The sequence below is a fragment of the Colias croceus genome, chromosome 24 (assembly GCF_905220415.1).
Source record: "Colias croceus chromosome 24, ilColCroc2.1".
Taxonomy (NCBI): Eukaryota; Metazoa; Arthropoda; class Insecta; order Lepidoptera; family Pieridae; genus Colias; species Colias croceus.
In genome coordinates, this window is record NC_059560.1 from 3,851,129 (window position 1) to 3,862,691 (window position 11,563).

An 11,563-nucleotide genomic window follows, 5' to 3' on the forward strand; every position below is an offset into this window, starting at 1 on the left:
AGCTCCTATTTACCTCTTTCCTCGGCACAAGAAACACTTTCTTAGCAATAAATTATTTTAAGACGACAGCGAAGTGATGGCCGCGTGGAGGGGTTTTTGTGGATGAAGTCAAAGTTTTTTTTTTAAGTTTAGGAAAAAAAAAATAAGTTTTTTTTCTAGTTAGAAGACTATCTAGAGAACTACATAATTATTATAACTGTAATGACCTTGTTTAATATTGATTATCGTTACTTTTGGATCAACCCATGTACATGGGATATTCGTATCTCATACTAAATGTATGGGAGGGTTTCAAGTTAATTTTTTAGATATTTCTCGTTTTATTTTTAAAAATTTATTATGGCCATTTTACTCATTAGGTTAAGTACTTTCGATATCAGTTTAAAGTTTTTTGATATCTGTAATAGTTACGGAATAATCGCCTGTGCACACTTAACGATTACACCCTGTATATTACAATAGTATAGAGCGAGTGTATTGCACAAATTGCTTATTGCGCATCGTAGGCAGATGAGCTATAGATACTATATAGATGTGTGTGTGACAAATAGGGATGGGTAGGTATCAATTGCGTGTTGAACTGTCGATAAGTTATGTAAATAAATATGTATCATAAGTAAATTTTATGTTCAATAAGTTATTAAAGGAAAAATATACGAATAAAGTATAAATATGTAATTTTAAATTTGTCTACCAACTGAATAAAGTTTGTTTATTCCATTTGAATATTAAATATTATATATGAAATTTTCTTGTATTAATTATAAGTACTTTAAAAAAATATGTTTAATTGGAATATCAGAAAAACGTGAGTACTTTTTAAATAATAAAGTTAATAAGTTTAGTGCTATTTCTTTAATAATAAATCAAACCATAATAATAATGTTTTAAAAATGGTAAAAAATATTAAGAAATAATTAATAATTTAAAATGATAATATAATAAATAATATTAATAATTTTTTTATTTAATTTTATCCATTCTACTATCAAAATCTTCAAAATCAATTAAGCGGTTCAGAAAATATATCGTAACATTACATACTTTACATTTACATTCGCATTCATAATATTAGAAAGTGTACAATCATACAAAACACACCACAAATATATTAATAATACATTTTTAAAAGAGTTTTAAATTTTAAGTTAAATAAATAATTTGTTAAAATATAGTTCTTCTAGTAAACTTTATATCGAGTACAGCGTTGGTCAGGTCACATCACTACGATCACGGGGCGGCAGTGAGGCGCGCGAGCAAGCCTGCGCGTGTCCGCCTCTCACCTACCCTTCACCCCCGCGATGCTAGATTTATTTTCATAAAAATAAGTATAACAATCGACTTACTGATGGAATGTGATAGTGGATTTCAATTTTGTGTATTTTCTAGTATCGTTTTTGCAAGATAGAACAGAACATTTCACCATGTTTATTCGTAATATGAAAAAAAATCCAGAGCAACGCACTTCGTGAGCACTCAACCACGACTGCGAGCGCTCGCGGCGGGAACGTCGTGTTGTTCCCACCTGTGCCTACTGTTCCCACTTGGTTGTTCGCACTCTATAGATAGTATATACTCTAAGTCAAAAACACAGTCAAACAGAGAGTCAAACGCAAAAAAAGCAAAAAAGTCGTCACAGAAAGACGTCAGTGGACGTCAGACGCAATGACTACAGACGTCAGGCAAGTGGCACATATTACTTGCTCTGTGGTGGCCAGAGGCCAGAGCGAAGCAAGAGCAAGCAAGGCACAGAGCAAGAAGTGGCCCAACAGCTCATATTTTTTGACATATAAGCATTAGGCCGCCTTTACACCTGTAAGTTACTTTCGTAAAAATTATGTAACTGACTTACGGTTGCATTTACACTTAAAACAAACTTACAGTAAATAATGCTTACGTAATTTTTGTGAGTTTAAACTTACATAAATTATTACACGCCCGTTTACATTAAATCAGTAGGGCAAGTCGTAAGAAAGGGCATTAAAATACCGCCAATTTGACACATAAACTTCGTTAGTACCGCTGCCGCTCTTCTTTTTCTTTAATTTTGTCACTTCTTGGCTAAATTGTCCTTTCAAATTATGCAACTTTCTAATGATTTCATCTGGAGTGATATTAAACATTTCGCTAAGTTCAACATGTAGTGAATTTGTTTTTACGCGGTTTTTGTATTCTTTATTTTTATAGTCCCACAGTATGGGACGTGCTTCAAAAGCGGTAATTAAAGCTTTTACCTCGTTTGGTGACCAGGTTTTATTTTGTTTTTGTTTAGAGGACATTGTTTTGGTGAGTTCTCAACTTATCAAAATAATTCAATAAGCTGCGAGTCGCTTCCGTAAGCAAACTCGAACACGTTTAGACTTGTAATTTTTAAATTTACGAAAGTTGTAAAAAATTACAGTAAGTTACTTACAACGAGTGTTTACACTTGAAAATTTATCGTAAGTAGCTTACGTAAGTGACTTACGTAAGTAAAACTTACAGGTGTATAGGCGGCCTTATGCACATAGTACTGGTTATTTTATTTTAAAAATAAGCAATATTTATAGAGACTTCAGATAATTTTGTTTACGGTTTTCGTTTTTTACCTGTGGACGGTGTGTCAATTGAACGTCAAATAATCAGCCAATCAGGCGGTCAGTCGCAACTCGCAACTTCGCAAGTCAGTCGTAAAATTTAAAGTTTCACACACATTCAAAACAAAACAAGAATCAAGATTTTGTTTAAATAACATTTTGCAAAAGCTCATAGAAAGGAACGTTATGTGCATAGAAGAATTAAAATACGTTTACCTAATGGCATAAAAATGGCACAACCCGGAGTTATTAGAAAATTAGATGAAGAAGTAGTAAATCGTATAGCTGCCGGTGAAATTATTCAAAGACCGGCAAATGCGCTAAAGGAACTGATTGAGAATTGGTAATTCTAGTTTTACCCTTATTATTGTTCATAAATTATACATTTTATTCGGTTCAACTTGATTTTTATACATAAACAACGTAAAAATTTTATCGCTTCGTGAACAAAAGATCACCAAACAACAAATTATAAGTATTTATTTGTAAGAAGTACTACTAATACGAAATTATTTTTCTATATTATAGTTGTTAGCTTATAACTTTATTCTATATCTTATAAATGTTACTCATATGAATTTGTTACAGTTTGGATGCAAAATCTACAAACATAATCATCACAGTTAAAGCTGGTGGCTTGAAATACTTACAGGTAATAAATACATTTACATATAAAAATAATTACATTGTTAAAAACTAAAGTATTCAAATTTGATTCACAGCATAATAGATGAACACATAAAGTTTCCAGGAAGTTTTATTAGAGTTGGAAATTGTGCATGCGTTAATTATTTTACTTGAGTGTGAATATTCACAAATTCATGTATTATCAGATAAAAATAATAATATTCACAAATATTATTATCTAAAAATTAAAGAGTTTAAATGCAATCTATTCATTATCTCAATAAAAAATTCTTATTAATATACACCCAATTTTTGTTTACAGATACAAGACAATGGTACAGGCATAAGGAATGAAGACCTTAACATAGTCTGTGAAAGGTTCACAACATCAAAATTAAGGGAATATGAGGATTTGCAAGCTATCAGCACTTATGGGTTCCGAGGCGAGGCCCTAGCCAGTATCAGTCATGTGGCTCACCTGAGTATATTGACAAAAACCGCAAATGATAAATGCGCTTATAAGTAAGTTATCAATTTCTTACATTCAGTTAATTTATTTTTTTAATATAGTTTAATTATGAATTTTGATATAGAATAGATATTATAATAATGAGCTGTAACTATTTAGCCACAAAAAGAAGGCAAATGCCAGTCTCATTCTATTTTTATTCTTCCTTAAATTGTTGTTGAAAACTAGCCAATGAAGTCTTTGGTAACTCACTCTATATATTATGTCTCTTAAAAATTAAAATTATAGCCTTTTAACAACACCACCACCGAATAATTCATATTGGATTTGTTATTAGAATGTTAGAAGCAACACATTAGGTTTCTAATACATTTTCAAAAACTTTCAGAGCTTTATAAATATAAATTTATAAAGAATAGAAAAAATTCGATCACGAGGCGGGACTTCAACCTGCATCCTTCGCGCCATTCCGGGGCGAATGCCTAACCAACTCAGCCACTCGTGACACGCCTGAGCAATCGAATTTATTCTATCCTTTCAGTTTTATGTGTCTGAAGGGACACACCGCGCGCCATCTATTGAGATGATTTAACAACCATCTCAACCAATATGAAGCACTTTTCAGTGAATACAATATTGTAACGATGGAACACGACCTTTTCTTGAATTTATATTTTTTGGTTTATAAATTTATATTTATAAAGCATTTGAATGCCATAAAAACCAAAAAAATAAAAAAATATAAATTAAAAAAAAAATATATAAATTCAAGAATAGGTCGTGTTCCATCGTTACAATATTGTATTCACTGAAAAGTGCTTCATATTGGTTGAAATGGTTGTTAAATCATCTCAATAGATGGCGCGCGGTGTGTCCCTTAAGACACATGAAACTGAAAGGATAGAATAAATTCGATTGCTCAGGCGGGTCACGAGTGGCTGAGTTGGTTAGGCATCCGCCCCGGAATGGCGCGAAGGATGCGGGTTCAAGTCCCGCCTCGTGATCGAATTTTTTCTATTCTTTATAAATTTATATTTATAAAGCATTTGAATGCCATAAAACCAAAAAAAAATATAAACTTTCAGAGCGTCTTATGAAAATGGCAAACTAAAGGGACCGATTAAAGCCTGCGCTGGCAACAACGGCACTCAAATAACTGTAGAAGATCTATTTTACAATGTGATAGCGAGGAAACGCGCATTACGAAGCCCCAACGAAGAATATACACATATAATGGAGGTGGTTGGAGGCTACGCTATACATAATAGTAATGTTAGCTTCACATTGAAGAAGTTTGGTGAAAATACAGATATAAAGACGCCAAACAAATCTTCGGTTGTGGAAAATGTTAGGATTGTGAGTATCTGTCAATTATTTAAAGTATTTGTTTTACTACTTCAATTAGTTACTTGTTTTAAATCAACTATATACCAACATCATTCAAAAACATATTCCTAGAATGATTGCCTCTTACTTATATTTTTAAATTTTATTCTAATATGTAACAATTCTTTTGAGATTAATAGTTCTTAAGCATATTGTGATAGTTATTTAAAAAAAACATACATTAAAGTTTTTATGAGAAATACATCAAGTTTTTTTTTAACAGATTCATGGAAACTCAATAGCAAGAGAGTTATTAGAAATAGAGTTAAAAGACGCAACGTTAAAGATGTCGCTACACGGATATGTCACGAATGTGAATTACTCGCACAAGAAAGGCTGTATGCTGCTGTTTATTAATCACAGGCTGGTTGATTGTGTTTGTAAGTTTGTATTCTCTATTCTATTTTTTATTTCAAATAATTATACAAACCCAATTATTTAGTAATAGCAATATTTTATTCAAGTGAAACTTCTTTAGGTGCGTTGAGAGTAAAATTTCAAAGTTGTGGCATGGCAATACCGTCACGTCATGGAGTAAGGCGACGATTTCGGTATCTTTGAATCTTGCCAAAGAAGTTCCATTTCTGACTTGTTCTTGGCGCATGCTCGTTTTTACACGCTTTATATTAGCTTCACCTGTATGTTTGTATGTTTGTAACCGACTTCTTTGGGCGCGATTTTGACCCACTTTAAACGGCCAGATTTCGTTCAAACTTTGTAGATTTATTGAGGACCGATGACAATACACTTATTTGATAAAATTTTCTATTTTTTAGTTCGGCTTTCTGTAAAAAGCGTGTTTTTTAGTTTTTTTAAACTATTATTATTTGTATTTAACTCTACCCTACTTTTTACGAATATATTATAATTTTATAATACATTTATGACTATTTTCCGATTTCCTGATTTTCGAATCGAAAAACGATTGTACAGAGAAGTGCGAGTTTCTAAAAATGTATAATGAATAAAAAATGTTGTGTGGTTTTATGAAACCACGGTAAAAGTGAAACTTAGGCACAAAATTATCGTATTTGTACGATAATTATCGTACGGTTCGACCGTCACGCGACATGCGCTACACAGAGCAAAAAGTTTGAGACGATGTAATAAAAGTTTCACTATACAAATTAATTAAATTAATAATTTCTATTGCAGCAATAAGAAAAGCAATAGTTGCTGTATATTCTACGTATTTACCGAAGAATTCACATTCCTTTGTCTATCTCAGTATAGAATTAGGTGAGTATACTATTGAATAAATAAAACTTTAAAGTTTGTTGTAACTTTCATCAGAAAATATTAAAGGAATGTAACACATAAATAATTGTAGTTATTTTAAACTAGCTGAGGCAGCGACATCGCTCGCGCGTGCGTTGATTCGAATTCTAATTAAGTAGATTATTAAAAATAAATTATAATATATGATTCGAAGGTCTGATAGATATAATAACAACAGTTTTATCAAAATCCGTCTAGTCGTTTTGGCGTGAAACTCGGACAACGGGTAGACGGCATGTTTATTGATATTTGTACACTTTGTACTAGCACAAATAGAGAAAAAATAGGTAACTGATAATACTCTCATAATAAATCACAATCCATACTAATATTATAAATGCGAAAGTAACTCTGTCTGTCTGTCTGTCTGTTACTCAATCACGCCTAAACTACTGAACCAATTTGCATGAAATTTGGTATGGAGATATTTTGATACCCGAGAAAGGACATAGGCTACTTTTTATTGCGAAATATGTACCACGGGCGAAGCCGGGGCGGACCGCTAGTGAATAATAATTAAAAAATAATAGTTACTTTCCTATAATTTCAGATCCAAGAAATGTTGACGTAAATGTGCATCCAACGAAACACGAAGTTCAGTTTCTATATGAAGAGCAAATTATAGAAAAAATAAAAGGTTGCATTGAGAATAAACTGCTCAGTTGTAATTCTTCTAGAGTTATGTACACGCAGGTAATACACATGCCAATATGCCTATTGATATAAAGAACGGCACTTTAGTTATATGCTACTAGCTGCGCTCCGCGGTTTCACCCGCGTGACTCAGCTCCTGTTGGCCTTAGCGTGATGATATAGCTTATAGCCTTCCTCGATGTCACGAACTACTGGTCCGATTTGAAAAATTGTTTCGGTGTTAGAAAGCCTATAGGCTATATATCATCACGCTAAGACCAACAGGAGCGGAGCCACGCGGGTAAAACCGCGGAGCGCAGCTAGTTAGCAATAAAATAAAATTAATAGTAAATTTGTAATAAGGTTACAAAAAGTAATATTATATATTATACTAGTGGTCCGCCCCGGCTTCGCCCGTGGTACCTACATGTTTAAACTATCCTATCTCTCAAGTTGGATCGAACTGCACATGGTGTGCGAATTTTATTATAATCGGTTAAGTGGTTTGGGAGTCCATTGAGGACAAACATTGTGACACAAGATTTATATATATATATATATATTATATTTAAATATGCAGGCAAGGTTACCTGGAGCGAGCGCGGTTGAAGAAATTGTCAAAAAAACAACAGACGGCGCAAAAGTATATGCTAAAGATTTAGTTAGAGTTAATTCTGATGTACAAAAAATCGACAAGTTTTTCCATTCAGCAGCAAAAAGTGTAACTACTGATGCTATGAATGAAAATGAAAGAAAACGCAATGAACAATATGAAAATATAATTAATTTTGATACAAAAGAATGTGAAACAAATAAGGGAGAAATAAATGATAAACTTGATGACGAAGATATGCCTAAAGATAATGTAAAATTGCCAAAAATAACAATTCATGAAACAACCGATGATGACATTTTAGAAGATTCGCAAATTTCCGAACCAGATACTAAAAATAGGAATACAGATAAATGGAAAGATCACATGAATATAGACCAAGCAAATCTAAGTTATGTGGATCCAAAGGAATCGTTTAAAACCAGAATATTTAAGTACGAAAGAGTGGAAACTAAGTTAACAAGTGTAAAAAAGTTAAGAATGGCGGTAGAAGATGCGTGTAATAGTAACTTGAGGGAAATATTGGCTAATTTGATATTTATAGCTTGTATCGATTGCTATAAGACGTTGATACAGCATTCGACGAAATTGTTCTTGTGTGATACTACGAGATTGGCGTAAGTTATTTAGTTTTTATACATTCAATCACTACACAGTATAAAACAAAGTCGCTGTCTCTGTCCTTATGTCCCTTTGTATGCTTAAATCTTTAAAACTAAGCAACGGATTTTGATGCAGTTTTTTAATAGATAGACTGATTCAAGAGGAAGGTTTAAGAATTTATTAGGTTTTAGATAAAGCGGGTGAAACCGCGGGCGGAAAGCTAGTGTATGATATATGACAGTTATTTTAAAAATTCTGTAAAAAAGAGCGTGTGTGCCGAGCACACGTGACAGAAGTGAAACTTCTTTGGCAAGATTCAAAGATAACAAAATCGTCGCCTTGCTCCATCTCGTGACGGTATTGCCATGACGCGACCTTGACCTTTACTCTCAACGCGTCTAAAGAAGTTTTACTTCAAAAGTAGTAGGTATTTTAAGCTATAGCTTCTATCGCGGGCCTTGAGCGCGGGGACCGAATCGAGAAATTCCGTAACGAATAAACCTCACGCTCCCCACTCCGACGGGCGGAGGTGTGGCTTGAAGGCATAGCATGCAATAGCGCAACCGCCCCAGGCCTCGAGTGACACACGTCTTTTTTTGAAAATTTTTATTTACATTATTTACATTATTTGATGTCTCAGTAAATATTTGTTTTTTTCATTTCATGATTATATATTTTAATTTCTGAAATCGCCTTTCTCATTTTTAAAGTAAGATTAACCAGCATTATTTTTAGATGTATTTTATCTGATGGCATTTATTTGTTTTTCAGTGAAGAACTATTCTACGAAACATTGTTGTATGATTTCCAAAATTTTGGATTTATAAAATTAACAAATCCTTTGCCTTTAGAAGAGCTGTTTTTGTTGGGATTGAACTCTCAAGATTCAGAAGCGAATGCAGAATTTGGTGATATTGGTTAGTATAATATTAATCTAAAATAAGATGGCTTCCGATAAGATATTCGACCGTCTTACTCTTGCACCTTTCACCTATGTATACTATAATTTCTAGCTAGCTTTATTCTACGCATTTATGTATCTTCTAAGTATTTAAAAAAATGTTATTTATCTATTACTAGCTGTGCCCCGCGGTTTCACCCGCATTGCTCCGCTTCTTTTGGTCTTTTGGTGATGATATTATACCTTCCTCGATAAATAGGCTATCTAACACCGAAAGAATTTTTCAAATCGAACCAGTAGTTCCTGATATTATCGCGTTCAAACAAACAAACGCTTCAGCTTTATAACATTAGTATAGATTATCTTATGGTATCTTACCGTTTGTGATTGTATGTAGTCATATTTTTCAAATTCAAATTATTATAATAATATCGAAGAATAAAAAGTGTAAAAATAAAATAAAATTGTATATTAATAGTCAGATTTCAGCGAAATATAAAAAAAAAGTTAAATAATTGTAATTGAAAAATTAATTTCAGGTGATATGCGAGAGATGGCGAAGCAAATGACAAAATTATTGGTAGCCAAAAGGGCGATGCTTCAAGAGTATTTTTCCTTCGAAGTAAACGAAAACGGAGAACTGCTTGCACTGCCGTTACTTCTAGGTTTGATTTTTTTATTAAAGAATTTAAACAAGCTTTGTTTTTTAAAGATTTCCTACACAGATACTCTAATTTTTTAATGAACCTCCTTAAAACACACAAAACAAAAAGAATAGAATAAATTTATTACTCTGGCGGGATTACGAGTCGCCGATTGGTCAGGCGTAGCCTCGTAAAGGCAGAAGACCCGGATTCGAATAACTCGTGTTCGAATTTTTTCTATTCCTTAAAAATTTATAAGAACTATTCAGTATATTATGGTCTTTCACTAGATGTCTACTTAAAACTACGTAAAATTCTTATAACATTTTCCAGGACTCCTAGCCATCCAATTATTACAAAATTTATTTTTTTATTATTTCTAAGCCACACATTACCGAGCCACCAATTACAAAATTAATGTTATAATTTTATTTTATATTTTTGCAGATGGTCACACTCCATTCATGGGCGCCTTACCGACATACCTCGTTCGACTAGTCACGGAAGTGAACTGGGATTCGGAAAAAGATTGTTTCGAGACTTTCAGTCGACAAACAGCTATTTTTTATTCACAACCAAATCCAAGTGACTCTAATGAAGCTGTGAAGTCAGAACAGTGGAAACAAGAACATATTATTTTTCCCGCCATAAGAAAATATTTTCTCCCTCCAACAAGCTTTGTTAATAATGGCGCCATTTTACAAATAGCCAGCTTGAATGATTTGTATAAAGTGTTTGAGAGGTGTTAGGTTAAGTTTGTTGAATAAAGAATTGTTAAGTTTATTTATTGTTTTACTTCAATCCTACTACGTGATATAAGTGGAACAGTTTATTTTCCCACTTCTTTAGTAACATGATATTTAAAATGTAACATTTTACTACATTGTAACATTTTACTACACTATCTACTAAGTAGATTTGAGACTTAAAATGTAACATTTTACTACATTGTAACATTTTACTACACTATCTACTAAGTAGATTTGAGACTGCTGCTAAATTAGGCAACTGAATAACCTATTCCAATTTTTAGTTCTTCCTCATTTCGAAATCGTTTTATTCGAAATCGTTAAAGGAAAATCAAGCTTATTGCTATAACTTCAAGGCGTATTCATAAAACGTACAAAAAAAGTTCATTCAGATATACTGAAAATCAGACCTTATTTTTGGTGCGTTGTAATCTGATTTCTATTTGATAACTTTTTTGATACAGAAAATTTTAAGTGTCTAAACACACTATGCCGAAGTTCCGTGGCTAATTTTATGTGCGGCAATAAGAGCCGAACACAGACATACATTAATATGTCTGTGGAGCCGAACTTACCAGCGTTTAAAGCGCTGTCGTGGCGTACGAAACCGAATCTTTATAGTTTCGGCATTATGTGTCGACTGTCGTGAGTAATTCATTCAAATAACATTGCTTGCGTAATTGTGCTGAATTTCAGCAGTGTGTTTAGACGCTCATGCTTTGTGAGGTAGAAGCGGCATATGAGTAAAAACACGTTCCGTTTAAAATCAGCAAATTAGCCGTGTTGCATGTAGTAGGTTACGTTGCTAACTCCTTTTGGCTAAAGGATAAATGTAAATGTATATTATATCTTTGTTTTACTACGGAGTACGTGAATGAACGTTACCTACTATGTTTGTGTGGGTAGAATATTAGTGCTAGTCGCATAGACCGACTCTACGTCAGTATATAAGTATGATTAAATGTTTAAAAATACTCATAAAATACTGTGAATTCTAAGTAGTGAACTTAATTTTTAAAATAGCGTGAATCTTTAAAACTACGCAACGGATTTTGTTGCCTTTTTTTATAGAATGATTCTCGTG

General features: G+C 32.7%; 1 protein-coding gene across 1 annotated transcript; it reads left to right on the forward strand.

Annotated features, from left to right (window-relative positions):
- Nucleotides 1–2,657: 2,657 nt before the first annotated feature.
- LOC123702939 (DNA mismatch repair protein Mlh1) lies at nucleotides 2,658–10,513 on the forward strand. Its single transcript, XM_045650797.1, has 11 exons — nucleotides 2,658–2,919; nucleotides 3,165–3,228; nucleotides 3,526–3,725; nucleotides 4,758–5,028; nucleotides 5,282–5,438; nucleotides 6,214–6,297; nucleotides 6,887–7,029; nucleotides 7,550–8,199; nucleotides 8,957–9,102; nucleotides 9,626–9,751; nucleotides 10,178–10,513. The coding sequence occupies exons 1-11, from the start codon at nucleotides 2,807–2,809 to the stop codon at nucleotides 10,477–10,479; spliced, it is 2,256 nt and encodes a 751-aa protein (XP_045506753.1). The 5' UTR covers nucleotides 2,658–2,806; the 3' UTR covers nucleotides 10,480–10,513.
- The last annotated feature ends 1,050 nt before the right edge of the window (nucleotides 10,514–11,563 follow it).